The sequence below is a fragment of the Lissotriton helveticus genome, chromosome 2_2, assembly GCF_964261635.1.
Source record: "Lissotriton helveticus chromosome 2_2, aLisHel1.1, whole genome shotgun sequence".
Classification (NCBI taxonomy): domain Eukaryota; kingdom Metazoa; phylum Chordata; class Amphibia; order Caudata; family Salamandridae; genus Lissotriton; species Lissotriton helveticus.
In genome coordinates this window covers 342,130,165-342,145,408 of record NC_136060.1, presented here as the reverse complement: position 1 = coordinate 342,145,408, position 15,244 = coordinate 342,130,165, and the positions used below count along the sequence as shown (strand labels likewise).

General features: G+C 42.2%; 1 protein-coding gene across 2 annotated transcripts in view; it reads left to right on the top strand.

Moving 5' to 3' along the window:
- Window positions 1–11,858, top strand: part of PPP2R2C (protein phosphatase 2 regulatory subunit Bgamma) — a 597,242-nt gene extending 585,384 nt beyond the window's left edge. For both annotated transcript variants that reach the window (XM_078678502.1, XM_078678501.1), the window contains one exon: window positions 7,620–11,858. In XM_078678502.1, coding sequence (XP_078534628.1) covers window positions 7,620–7,911 — 292 coding nt within the window. In that variant the 3' untranslated portion in view covers window positions 7,912–11,858. The remainder of the gene's footprint in view (window positions 1–7,619) is intronic.
- Window positions 11,859–15,244: the final 3,386 nt, after the last annotated feature.

Genomic DNA, 15,244 nt, shown 5'->3' with positions numbered 1-15,244 from the left:
TGGGGCAACAAATATTAGTAATAACCCCAATGCATTCTCCAACCTGGTCTCAGACACTAGTGACCCTATACAAACTGTAGATCAAGGCACAGAGCTTTTGGAGACGGACGTGGGGCTGAATATATCGCCCCCTGTTATGGTGACACTAACAGCAACTAATGCAGAATTAGCCGTCACACACTCTAACGACACCGTGGGATGTAATGGGGAGAGGGGCAAGCCACATATTATTGTCTTGATTTGGAATGTTGCAGGTCAGCGCTCCAAGTTAGGAAATGATGTCTGGATTAGTTTTACCCAAAAATTCAAAATCCTATGTCTCCAGGAGACCTAGTCGACCTCGGAGATACATATGGAAGGGTATAAACTTACTTTTCACCAGTTCGACAAACTAACTCTGGTAGAGCAAAGGGTGGCCTAACTATCTACATCTCAAACTTGATACAGGCAGTCGAAATTACACCTATAAAACTCGAACCCAACTTCCAGGTTCTCAGTCTCCGTCCAGATACGACGGACATCTTCCTCCCGGTAAACTTTTATAACAATCTCTCTGAGGGAGACTCAGTGATCCTAGTATCCCTGATTCGTTCCTTATTATTATCCACAGTAAGGAGGTCTCCGAAAGAGGTTACCATTATTTGGGGCGGAGATTTTAATCTGGGTCCATGTAAAGACATTAATCGAAACATATGTGGTATCCAGGATGAGAGCGATGACCCAATCCCACACTTTAGTCACACGAGATTAGGTAGCTGTTTAAACAAAATTATGTTTGATTTAGATATGATAGTGGCAAATAAAATAATTAATTCCAACACAGTGATGGCTCCTACTTTCCATGGGAGAGGTTTTCAAAGCACTATATACTATATCCTTGTTTTGAATGGATTGAAGACCATAGATACATATTTTACTATACATCTAAATGCTCTTAGCGATCACTACCCCCTCAGTATCCCCTTCCCACTGTCACACAAACCCAACCGTAGCACTGTTAGTAGTTTGGCACAAAATAATATGACACTAGACAGGCAAAATGGTTATTCATTCAAATGGGGGAAAGTTGACCCAATTGCAATCACCAAAACAGTGGTAAAAAACGCGTATCCTTCCATCCAGAAATGTTTGGGCCCGGACATACCAGACGCCGAAGTTATCACACATTTTGGCGTGGTGATAAAAGTTATTAACGAAGCTCTATGGGTAAAAGTCAATAATGCTTCGAAGAAGAAGAAGGGCTGGTTCAATCATAGGAGCACAGTAGCCTATTCAAATCTAAAATCGGCCTTAAGGAAGGCAGTTAGGGTCCCCCAAGAGATTACATACTTAAGAAAAGTATATAAATCCGCATTAAAGGATAGGAAATCCGAGATAAAGCAACAACTTTGGGACCAACTGCATGAAAGTTGCACCTGGCCCAGATGGGGTGCCAATAGATCTTTTTAAAGCCCATAGGGTTCTGTGGACCCCACTCTTGACAAGGGTTCTGATTGCTTCCTGTGCGACAGGTCTTATGGAGTCATGGTCCAAATCGATACTGGTACCTATTTTTAAAAAAGGGAACTGGAGGTCTGTAACCTGTTATCGTCCAATCTCCCTATTAGACTCCCTTGGTAAAGTGGCGGGCAGGGTGATTCTTGAGTGTTTGCAGGGTTGGGCGGATGATGGCGGCATTATATCCGACCTTCAATACGGGTTTCGTGAGGGGCTGGGGACCACTGACCAAGCCCTAAACCTGTCATTGCTGATAGATAAGTATGTAAATGTCAAAGCAGGAGCACTTTACATGGTGTTCGTGGACTTATCGGCCGCGTTCGACTGTGTTTGTCATGCTAAACTCTGGTCCGTGCTCTTGGAGATGGGGGTGGAATTGAATTTAGTTACTTTTCTGAGGGAATTATATTCAAATGTGACTGCAAGGGTGAGGTTCGGGGCAGGGGGAGAACTAACCGCGTCGTTCGGAGTGGAGAAGGGAGTCAGGCAAGGCTGTGTCCTGGCCCCCTTCCTCTTCACACTCTATACCAATGGGTTGGAGAGGGAGATGATTAAGGGGTCCCAGGACCTGCCCATAGTAAACAACCGCCTGATTCCTGCGTTACTCTACGCGGATGACGCGGTGATACTAGCGCGTACCCCCCTTGAACTGCAAAAGGCATTGAACAGACAAAGTAAAAGCGGCATAAGATACAACAGCCTGCCACTAAACAGCTATTGGGGGAAATGCTGATAGAAAGAAAGAGGGGGAGGGAGTAACGGGGTCAAGGGAATAATGAAATTAAAAGCGGCCGGGAAGCAACAGCAGGGGTGAATTAGGGGGGAGGAGAAGTGAAGCAGAGCGCGCGCTGGGGAAGCTTCACGCTTGAATGCCTGAGGCCGAGCGCACGCTGGGGGAAGCTTCAGATACCTGCCCTTCACCACAACCTCCTCCTAGTAACTTAGGACTTCACAGTCTCGTTGGAGAATAAGTCTGTTGTCTCCTCTAGAAGCTTCCTGGAAATATGTGACAACCTAGAAGTCTTGTCCAAAGATCACTTCTTTGCCATACAAGTCAACAGTCATATAGCCTGGCCAAAAGTTCTTACATTTACCACCACTCCATGAATCTCACAAAAAGTAAACCCAACATCTTCAATTCTAAAACAGGAGCAGTAGCATGAGTAAACGTGCGACAAAAGCTGCTGCTGGTAAAACAAAAGCATTTTAAACGTTTAGAAACCACAAACCAAAACCGGAGCCTGGCGGATTGGCAAAGTAAAAGCAGCATAAGATACAACAGCCTGCCACTAAAAAGCTATTGGGGGAAATGCCGATAGAAAGAAAGAGGGGTGGGGGAGTAACGGGGTGTCGAGGTATTGCAAACTGTAATGTTATTGTTAGTTGTTTTGGCAAGAGCAGTAGCATGAGTGAACTTACGACAAAAGCTGCTGCTGGTAAAACAAACTAACAGCTTAATAACAGGCGTACTCCTCTTCTGTGGCTCAACATCCAATTGAATAAAGTTTGTTTATTGTGACATCATGTTGTCACTTGCTTCGGAGCCACTCACTGTAAATTATTTGCACTTTGTCACAGTGCGCCGTTCTTGCTGTTCACTTCTCCACTTGCGTCGTCACTCTCACCACAATCACCTTTAAGCACCAAGTACTATATGGTTGTCACCAATTTATTTATGCAGTGCTGTTTCTAACTGTATATTCTCGGACCATGAACTTATGTCGCAATATAAAGATGACTAACTATCTTTTTTCAAATGAATGAGTTTTCTCCTTCTTTCCTTGTGAGTAATGCTGTATGTATGCATAATTAATTGCCTACACATCCTTACCTATCAGGACATTGTTTCTTAATGCTGGTAAAACAAAAGCATTTTAAACGTTTAGAAACCACGAACCAAAACCGGAGCCTGGCGGATTGGCAAAGTAAAAGCGGCATAAGATACAACAGCCTGCCACTAAAAAGCTATTGGGGCAAATGCCGATAGAAAGAAAGAAAGAGGGGAGGAGGAGAGAGAGGGGCGGAAGAAATGTGGGCGGGGCTTAGGAGAAGAAATCGGGTGGGTGAGAAAGAGGATTGGATGGGAGACGGGGAGGGCAGAGATGGGGTTGAATGGGGAAATGTAGGAGGGATAGTGAACGAGGGGGCTAGAGACTGGAGTGAAATGGATCCACAATTAAAAAAAAACAAGTTAAAGGCACTTACTTTATGACGCGGAAATCAGGATGGGGCAAGAGAGATGCAACATGCACGTTCACCATTGAGTGTGCGAGGAACAGGATGCAGCTTGGGGGAATGAAATTAAAAGCGGCCGGGAAATGCTCTCGGCATTGCGGGGGCGGGATGCGCATTCCTTTGAAGTGAGAGCAAGGCCTCGTGGCCGTGAAAGTGAAACTGCAGGGGTGAATTAGGGGGGAGGAGAAGTGAGGCCGAGCGCGCGCTGGGGTGAATGCCTGAGGCCGAGCGCACGCTGGGTAAGCTTCAGATGCCTGTGGGAGGGAGGCTGATGGGTTTGATGTGGACGCGCGTTTCGCACGAGTGCACCACATGAACTGTACGAAATCCGCAATGGTTTCAGAGCTTGGTTTGCCTACTATACTCTCGTCTATTTATCCCTGCGGGATCTAATAGTCGAGACCTAAAAATGCCCAGATTAATGAGACAGGCTGAATGATACTTTCACCTTCGAGTCTGAGACATAAAAGAGATGCAAGGAAGTGTGTATGAGTTGTATGTTTTTTTTTGAAGAACACACCAAAACAGAATGCAGTCAGGGAAAAAGAAGATGAAATGAAGAGGTAGTAATTATGTTGAAAAGGAGAAAGAATAACGAAAGAGGCGAATAAAACGGGAAGGAGTGAGAAAGAGGAAGGGTGGGAGTGGGAGTGGGAGTGGAGACTGCGAGAAAGTAATGAAACAAGGAAGAGACGAAGCGAAACAATGGAGGGAAATATGGCATAAAAGAAAGAAAAGGAAAGAGAAATACATAAAGAATATTGGAAAGAAAGAACATAGCAACATATACAGATACAATACCTGTAAAAAGAAATGACAAGACAAAGAATGAAAAGCAAACTAAAGGAAATATAGAAAAAAGAACAGGAGGGCGACAGATAGGAAGAAAGAGACGCAGGATGAGCTGGCTTTAGCATTTTATGGGAGGCGCTTTGTCTCGGCCCCGTCAGTTCCTGCTCTCGCTCGGACAATGCCCCAGACTGAGGTGTGAAGTCTCCGGCAGGATGAAAGGAAAGGCTGGTGTGCCGAGCAGGAGGCCTTTGTCTCCGGAGCCCACCTCAGATACCGGGCAGACTCCCCGTCTCTGGGGGTGGAGGGGGCAGGGGGCCCCTCTGAGGAGAAGAAGTAGAACCTGCCTTACCCGGGGAGGGGCGTGGAGGGGCACGGACAATGCAAGCAGTTCAGGAGAAGCACCACCGCAGTCCAGACGGTGGTCTGTGTCACAGGTGAACGCATTCATCTGAAAGTGCGTAGTTAGTTAACTGTTAAGATGAACCCTTCATAAGGCGAGATTTAGCATTTGATCACCCGGCAAAAAACAACCGAATTTGAGCAACCCTCAAACAGTGATTTCAGAAGGATTGCAGCTTCTAAAACGCGGACAAAAAACGTTTTAAATCGTTTCATCTGCACCAATGTCAATGTAGTTGACAACAGCACACTAAAGACATGCATGTAAAACGATGCCATGACTGTCGAGTTTTCATCTGTGTCCATTTAAGCTGGTGTATACTTCCGTTTACATACAGAGAACTCGAGACTATAACTAAAACTATACAACGTAAATCCTGCAGGCAATTTATTCAACTACAAGCAGCCGTAAAAGTGAAAGCGATCGAGAAAGCGATCGCGTGAAGTCCACGCTAATTACCTACAAGCGGCCGTGAAAGTTAGAGCGATCGCGCGAAGGCCACGCTAATTAAAAGCATTTCCGTCGCTATGATATGCTAATTAAAAGCATTTCTGTTGCTATGACACCAAAATGCAAAATGGCGTCAGACTGTCCACAGTCCCTATGGACATGCGCATGCTGTTTGGCAGGCCCGGACTGGCCGTTGCGGGCACTGGGCCATCCCCCCGTGCGCCACAAGGGTGGGGGCCGGTTTTGGGCCCCTGTGGGCCGGTTTTGTTACAGGGCCGTTTATGCAGCATAGCTGCAAAATCGGCCCTGCAACAAAATCGGCCGAAAACCGGCCCCAGCAAAGAGCGCAGACCTCCCTCCCCCCGGTGGCCGGCCGAGCACTTTACCGGGGCCGGTTTTGGTTCCCAGTCCGGCCCCGCTGTTTGCTATGGATAAATGGCGAAAGCAGCCATGTTTGTCCATGCAGACGCGTGCATGAAAGCCCTCGGCAGTGGCGGCTGGTCAACTTTAAAATTGGTAGGGCATAGGTAAATACCTTCTTCAAATTTGGACAAGCAAGTACACATAGCTGGAAAACAGAGCCCACGGAAAAGGTTCTGCACGGCAAACAGTTTATACAAAATGGTGACAAATTGTTCATTTTGGAGCCCAATCTCCACATGAATTAGCTTATAATCTAAAGGTTTTGAAAGGGCACTTATGCATATTCAAATATGTTTGTGATGTGCCATGCCAGTGGTGCCTTTCCTAGGTATATTAGGACTCACCTGCTGCATTTGGTTGCACTAAATGCATCACGCTACCGTTTTGTCCTTCACCATTCACTAGATTGATTTATAGCAGGACTAACTCGGTCCTTCAGATGTATGAGGATATAAAAATTGAAAGAACTCCCTCCTGGCGCTGCACTGGCTAATAGAAAAAGCTATACCTTCGTGAATCAAAGTTAGAGAAAGAAAGTAAAATAGGCTTAGCTCTCTAAAAGGCCAAGTGGGGTAACTGCAGAAGCGATGCCAAATCTACTTTACAACACCTTACTTTCAAAAGAAAAGAAACTTTTAACATGAATATTTTTTTTCAAGCACCTTGTAATTAATGAGGGAAACATTTAAATGAACTGAAATTAAACTAACCCAAACACCACTTTTCCTGCAGGCCAGCTTGTTCACGGATCTTCTCCTCTGCTTCAACAGGCCTTCTGAAGCCATGCCTCTCAAGATCAGGGGCTGATTGCTGCATGTCAAATCAAAAGGAAGGATACGATTGGGGCTGACCAGTCTTCATTCACTCTGCTGTATCCTGGCATTTGACAGGACATGGGGCGACTGCGTCAAAAACACGTCACCGCCAGAGCAGAATGCTATGATCAGACATGCTGGGTGGCACTAAGCATGCGCAGCTTGTGTAATGCTTAGTCAATGGAAGGCAGGAGCTGAAATGAAAAGCGCCCCTAACATGCGCAGTCCACCTGAACTCCTGCTTGCTCGTCCTATGTGCAATTACATGCCCACTTTAATCTGTGAGGAATGCAGGCCTTGAAAAGTAAACAGACAGTCTGCGAGATGTGTCAATGCATCTACTTACAGTCCTGCCGCCCGAGCTGCAGAGAGCGGTTTCTTAGTCGGTAGATGCTAGTGGGGTGCCGCTCCAGCGCCCCCTATGGGCCAGCCGCCACTGGCCATCGGCAGAATTGATTCCAAAAGGTACTCGCAATAGCGAGAGCATCACATGTGCTGCTTTCGCCAGGCGAGACCTAAAAACCTTGGACCGATTACAGCTTGACGTTTCTGCTTGCCTCTATGCAAATTACCTGGGGTTGTTAGGGAGAGATATTGTAAATCTTTTCTCTTTTGTGCCACATCAAACTGAGGCATGTGAAGAATTCTGGGGCTGTAAAGGGAGAAGATTGTAGCTCGTCGTGCACCAGTTGTGAAAAATAAACTTATGATACATGCTCTCTGCTAAAAGGGTGACATTTCAAGGCATGTCATTTTTTTGAATGTTTAGCGTTACAGAGAACAAACTTATAAATGCATATATGTGTGCACTCCTAATAATCTTTAGAATAAGTGCTGCATACATTGAATTTCTATGAGAGAGAGATATTAGTGAAAACTAACACTAGTCCAAATCTGTCTAGTGTTGTTGTGCTCTTAAATTTGGTGTTGGACATATTCATTCCGCCATCTCATGACTAAAGTATTCTTTTGGGTGACTCTCCTCTCACTTTGGTTTATTTCTGCAGTGTCATCATGACGGGAGCATACAACAACTTCTTTCGGATGTTTGACAGAAACACCAAGCGTGACGTCACGTTAGAAGCCTCGCGAGAAAGCAGCAAACCACGAGCAATCCTCAAGCCCCGCCGGGTGTGCATCGGAGGCAAGAGAAGGAAGGACGACATAAGTGTGGACAGTTTGGACTTCACCAAGAAGATCTTACACACCGCATGGCACCCCACTGAGAACATAATTGCCATAGCTGCGACAAACAATCTGTACATATTTCAAGATAAAGTAAATTCGGAAATGCACTAGGTTTATCAATATTTCTCTGTAATTGTAAGCTAGCCTTCTGAAAGGGGTATCAGGTGATTTGTAGAAAGAGTGTGGTCATTGTGAGGTGGAACTTGTATGGTATTTTCCCACAGTCTGCACCGGGATTGGCAGTTCTGAGCTGCTGTGGAACACTGCTGCAAAAGTGCTGTGGTTGGCCTTGCATGGAATAATTCAGATTCCTTGCTGGCTATCCTCGAAATATTAAAATGCAGTGATCATCATTTATTTAGTATTTACATTAGCCAATTGATTTTAAAATATAAGCAAAGCTCTTTTTACGTTCTACATATTTCCAAACGGTGCAATAACCACTACTCCCCCAGAGGCTGCAGCCTGTATGCAAAGTAATACGGCACAGTATTGCCGAGATTAATTTAATTTCTCTGAAAGTGAATACAATCTTAGGTGATGTGAGCCTTTTTGTTTTTCTTTAAGACATCATACATGCTTGTTTTATTTACTTAAAAATCGGCAATACATGCCAGATAATGAAACAACGCACATATAATGTCACTGGCGCCAGTAACATTTGAAACATGCAAGTCTGAACTACATGTAATTCTTATTTTATGAGTCACCTGGCTGCCTAAAATTCTTCTCAAGCATCCCGTGGGTTAAAATAATATCAAAGAAAGATTTCTAAAGCTGACCATATAATAATTTCTTTTAAAAGTGCAGCAGTTTATCCTCAGTATTTCAGTAATTATCACATAAAGTTGGACTCTTTTTGTCGTTGTTATGTTTCATTTTTTAAGGTCTGGCTATAGAATAACAGACCTGTTTTCTCAATAGATTAAGTCGGCTATCAACTGCAATATTTAAGAAGTCCTCTAATTTCTTTCTAAGTTATTTTATTTGTGAAATTGCAAAATGCTAGAACGTGCTAGACATGAAGAAAATGAGTCTATGATATTTGGATCTATAGGAGGACCTTCTCACCCTACTGTATGCCAATGTGCAGATTTAAAGAATATTGTTCTGGGTCGGTTTATAACCTAGGAAGGGTGATGAGGCAGAGAAGCCTTTCTGCATGCTTTAAAATAAACCTGCAGGGAAATCAGTGAGAATAGAATATGAACCTATGTCCAGAAACACAGCAGTCTGAAACAGGATTGGAACCCATCATCTTTGGGATCAGTCCTCTACATACAAGCTCCTCCAAATAAGGTCGCCCTACAGGCTGAACCAGTCCAGATCCACTTTTTTTTTAAACTGGGACACAAGCAAAAACATATGCATGCTTTTTTACTTCAATAGGTTAAAACACCTTGCTGCTTACTGGGGTGACAGGTTATACAAATGTTTTATATGAATATAATGCCTTGAGCTCACATATGAAATATGTATGTTTTAACTTTTTCTAACCAAATGCTGTATACCTTTGTGTAAAAAGCACAAACGCGCATGTGCATCCACTTGCAGACATACCTCCCACTGTATGACATGTATGGGCTACTTTTCCAAAAGAATGAGGAATGTTTCATTACCCTGTATACTCTAGAAGACATGGACAGTATTATATGTACATACTTAAGCTAATGCAATTTAACTATGTTTTGTTTATGTAAAAAGGTGTAAGGATGTGGTAAATTGTACATACAAAATTTCTCTTCAGGAAAAGCTTCTAAGAGATTGTTTTTTATTATTATTTTCATCTCTTTTCAATAACTTGTATAGCTCCTTCTATTCACCCAATGTACTTGGCATTAAAGTTCAATTCAAATGAATGGAATGGCCTTCAACTTCTGCAACAACACCTGTAGTCAATGGCACTGTAGAAGCATCATAGTTAGAGATTTAAATACATTTATTGAGCTTTTTAAAAAACAAACTCTTGACCACATTGCTTATGCTCACTTCTTTACTTCACAAGGCTGTACTTTTAATTCCACAGGAAAATGAGTGAGGGATTATAGTCACTATTCAGTAACCACGAGCTCAGGTAAATGACGTCTGAGTTGAAATCCATTTTCGCACTCTGAAACCGTAGATTCAACTGTGTACATTAAATGCATCTTCACTCAGTATTCACTCAGTGGTCCAGTTCCCAGATGGAACTCCTTTCACAAGTTCTGCTTCTTAGTCTAGTCCTTTAGTTCCATAACAGGCCTAACTCCACTCACTCATACAGCACAGAAAGTTTGCTGGTCATTGCCAGAATCAGGAGAACTGTAGGGAACGCCGGCTTTTGCTCGTGTTATGCTTCCATACAAGCCACGCCAGCTCCATTGTCCCAGTCCACATGGTACTGCTACATCCGGCTTCAATGGCCATCAGCAGCTGCAATTCAAACTCTGATCTCATGCACAGTATGGCATCATATGTGCTTTTATCTCAAAAAGGAACCAGTCTTTAAGTCACTGAATACAGCAGGAATCCAAAACTATAGTATGTCTTGGTATGGTATGCTGTGCAGGAACTGTGCTTGAACATTGGAGTATTTTTTTAGGCTAGTCAAAAGTATAGTCACAAAAATGCTCTAAGTTGTGTACTGCAATTTGTGAGGTTCTGTTCTCAACAGTTGTGCAGATGATTTCAGAAGACCCTACCTGTATTCTGACAGTACAGCGGATTCCTTTCCTTGCTGTTCATTTTGATTTGGTTCCTCCGTCATATCCTACATAACTTTAACCATTGTATATTGCTGCACGTGTGTTAAATCGCACACCAGCAACCTCATGTCATTGCTATGTCCCTACCACAGGTATTACACCCCGTTGTTGAATTTAAAGACTCGGACTTGACATTCACTCCTCCACTTTAGTGCTTTATTAGCAATAGATAACATTACTCTGCTGTACACATCCACATTTGAACTGAACACAAAGGCAGACGGGGCCTTCCCCCATACTAAAAAGATTTTAAAATTCCAGAATGAGGACAAGTAAGTCCCTGACAAGTAGAACCGGAGGTAGCAATGTGGCGCTGAATCAAGGATCAAAATCGCAATGAAAACAATCCAGATATGGAAGCCATTTCTCAAATGTACCTCAACAAAAACTCTTCTTGCTAATTCTGCAAGAAAGTATGAAATCTATCAATGATAAGCTGCCTCCTTTGATGTGCAGTTTTCCAACTTTCAGAAGATTCACAAAAATTTCAATGACAAACCTTACTTGTCGTCTTCCAATACTTCCTCGTGAGCATTATAAATGTTGTAAAATATAGAGCAGTCACATACTCTTTCCCATCCTAGAACCAAACGTAATCCTACTATTTACAGTAATAACTTCACGTGTGATTGCGGAATGGTTGCAGCTATGTTTAATGTTTGTGAATGTCCCCACACTTCAAATTTCACCTGGCCATCCTCCTCGATACCCAAAAACACACTTTGGACCACATCTACCTTTAAGTTTACAAATATGGACACGTCCTTCACACATACAGATGTTTACAAGTTTCAAGTGGAATTTCTGCAGAAAAATCTACAGATCCTAATTCTGTGAATTAGGATTTTAGATTTAGGAATGCAAATTCATGTTTTTAGGCCCAAACAGTCGAGGAACAATCTCTGGCCAGTCCAACCCATGCTCATAGAGATATCCAGAAACATCTTGGAAGTCATTCCTACAATCCTACATGCAAATCACTGTTTCTTTTAAGACTTGAAAAATATTTTCTTTATGAATGTATAGAAAACAACCAACTGATTTCATATTTAGTTTGACATATTTTTTATTCTTTTCAGCTTCACGTGGTGTAGTGATTTGTTGTAAAGTTGCAGATCAGAATTGAAAGCTACTGCTCTTCCTTGCTTCTTTCTTTTGTGTCACAAATGATTTAGCTGACCGTTGTTGCATAAAAATATAAATATGTTAATAGTAACTTTTTCAATAAAATGAATAAAAAAATTGCAAATACTATAGAGATTAGAACTGTATTTTATGTATGCATTCGTAAAAATAAAACAACTATGTACATTACTCTCAAAATAAAATTTAAGGTGGGGATGGTGGTTTACCTCCTGCATAAACAGATATGGAAAGCTAATTTTCACTTGAGAGCATGTCTATTACCCTCCAATGCAGTGAAATCTGCAAGTTCGGATACCAGAGCTGATTTATGAACAAATATGAATTATTTGGATGCGTCAAGAGGATGCTGTAGGCAGGTGACGGAAAAGGCCAGATGTTAGTAGAACCCAAAATTGAACCAGAGGCACCTCTACATAACTAATTTCTAAAGATCAGTATGGACTACAATGCTTCTCTTCAACTCTCACAAAATTAAAACATACTGGCCGTGATTACGAGTGGGTCGTAAATTCTGACCTTTGGCTAAACCCCTGTTTACACACGGGTCAGAATTTGGAGTTTGAGTGTATTTACCTTAAAATTATTGATGCGTTAAATACCTCAGCTGTCGGTAAATTTCGGCAGGTTTAACAGGGGAATTGAACAGTATTTACTGCATCATGTAGATTTTGGTGTGTTAAACATCAAAATCAGCATGTTATTCCCAACAACCTCGCGATAGTTGTTATTTATGGCACACGATAAATAACTTACCTACTGGCATCACTAAATAACACCTCAACTCGTAATCAGGGCCACTGACTTTTCAGTCTTTTATTACTTTCAGTGTACTGAAGTGTGGAAGGAGGGGGACAAACACTTGGACTGATCTGCTGTTTCTCTGCTTTGGTGCCGAGGGTCACTAGGCAGGAAGCACATCATTGACACATTTGAACCTAATAACACAAGAAAATAAGCTCAAAACTTGGACAGAGAAGCCTTCATCTCTTACTCAACCCATCTTTATTTAAAGGGAAACGAAATCAGTAGCTGCCAGCCTATTGCAAACCCAATAATATCACTTAGAGAGCCCAGCAAAAAAACAGTTTATGTGCGCTGGTCCCACTTAACTGTCAATGAACATGTTGTTGAGATGATTCAGACCTCAATCCCTCGTACCATGACCAGATGAGCAATGCTGTGTTTCAGGTAAGGCCTACAAATGTATACCCCAACCAAAAAAGTAAATAACAGGATTTACTGAAATGCTATAAGCAAAACAAAAAAAGAGTTTCCAGTTAAGAGGTCACTATTCACTATCTACTAATTCTTGCTATGGAAGTCTACGGTTTGTGTAGATTTCCATTCATGCTCTAAGAGAGGTTTATGAATTTCCAAATATGTGGAAATATATACAATTCGTAGGTGTAAATCTATGATTCATATATTTATAAATCCGGCCCTGGGAGTTTGATAAGCATGACACCAGTTGAATAAAAGCTAACCAATCACATCACTGGACTAAAGTTCAGAATATCTTCCAATGTGCCTAAAACAAACTATTATCGGCGGTTACCCGGTGACTGTTCACTTCATATGGCATACATAATTAAATATGTGCAGAGAAATACTAACAGATTGGAAAAGGTCTATAGCTAAGTAAATCTACTGAATGAAAAAACCAGGATGATTAAATATAACTGTTACTCAACATTAAAGGACTTATCACCAAAATTGTGGATGTATTCTTGGATTTTATTTTTCACAAATATATATTTTTTCTGTTTTTTATATATGTGTCCATCTACCTCATTGCCTCCATCATCTTATCTCTCTTATGCAAATTGTGTGTCTGTCATGTGCATTTTTCTATGAACTCACTGTAAATACTGTTATATAAATTTTCAATTGCACCAATATGAAATAGATTTAATCATGTATAAAAGTGTTATATATATATATATATATATATATAAAACAGAAAAAATATATATTTGTGAAAAATAAAATCAAAGAATACATCCACAATTTTGGTGATAAGTCCTTTAATGTTGAGTAACAGTTATATGTAATCTTCCTGGTTTTTTCATTCAGTAGATTTACTTAGCTATAGACCTTTTCCAACCAGTTATTGTTCCCTATGTATAGCGAGTAAATTATTAAATAGGGGTCCCCTATTTCCCAAATAGAGAAATACTAACAGTCCAGTTGACAAAGCATATTCCAGGCTATGTGTACGCCTGGCAATAGTTATAATTTCCAGGTGCGTAAATTCTAGGTGATCAAAGCCAGAACAATGTAATTTACTGTTGTAAAAAACACAAAAAAGTATAAGTTAAAGATTTCTAACTTAGACACATTGCACAGATTCTGCAGTAGGATGTGAGGCAGTGAAAGTGTGGAAGGTTCAGGATTATTTATGAGGAATAAAGAGAGTGTCAGAAGTGTAGCAAGGATATGCAATGTCAAGTTTGGGAACATATCATTTTAGAGAGATCAACAAAAGCTTCGCAATGCACTCGCTGCACTTTAGGAACGCCTGAGCTACAACTTAATGGACCTAAATTAAACAAGGAGAACTGTATGTTGAAGTGCATGAGTCAGTCACTCAAAAAGCTCAAGATGTGTGGAGGCAGACATCGAATGTAAGGGGGAAAGTGTTTTGGCGCTGAAAAAGAAGAACCATTTTTCCATTCCCCATCCACGGACAGATTTAAGTAGTTTAGAAATTACTCATGAATAAGGTTACAACAGGCTTATTTCATTTTCTTTGCGAACGCCACACATTTCCTCACACTCCTTTGTGAACACCACACAGTTCCTCCACAAAGCTGCCCTTCAGACACCTAAAGGTTCTGAATAAACGATGGTCAGTGTGGTGACGGAGACCTCGTATGCTATAGGGTAGCAATATGTACGCAGGGCACACACACACATAAGGGACATGCAGACACGTTACTGGTCTGGACGGAAAGTGCCGAGCCACTTCCGCCCGTTTATTTTATATATCTCTGGCCACGCCTGGCCAGAGAGTGATACAATGTGTGCTAGTGCTTCCGGGGCTCAGCCGAGACCCTCGGAGCACTAGAGCGCTACATCCCTTCCCAACTTGGATTTTTTTGAAAACTTGGATGGAAAACAAAAATATATATAGTTCAGCACCTGAAGTCAGCTAGCCGCTGGCTCGGCTTTGGGTTAGGTCTCAGATCATACCTCCAACGTCCACGGGCTGGTACCTGATCAGCTCTCGGGCTGGATGTTGAGATGCTTGCTTCGCCTTGGTCTGTAATGTTCAGGGGTGTGGTTTCATCAGTGGTCATTCCAGCCCCGCTCCCAGACTCGTCTCCTGCTGGCTCTGCTCGGTCAGGGTTGCACTGTCGAGCAGCCGGTATTTGCTTGAACCAGGAGATATTCCTCGTTACTTCCTCTCCGTCACGGCGAGCTGTGACCGCGGTGCCCCGCGTTTCCTTGACAACCCACGGCTCAGGTTCAAACATTGTGTTGAATTTTCCTCCTGGTCTTCTGGTCCGGAGAAGTACAGTCTCACCAGGTATTACATTACGATACTGGGCACG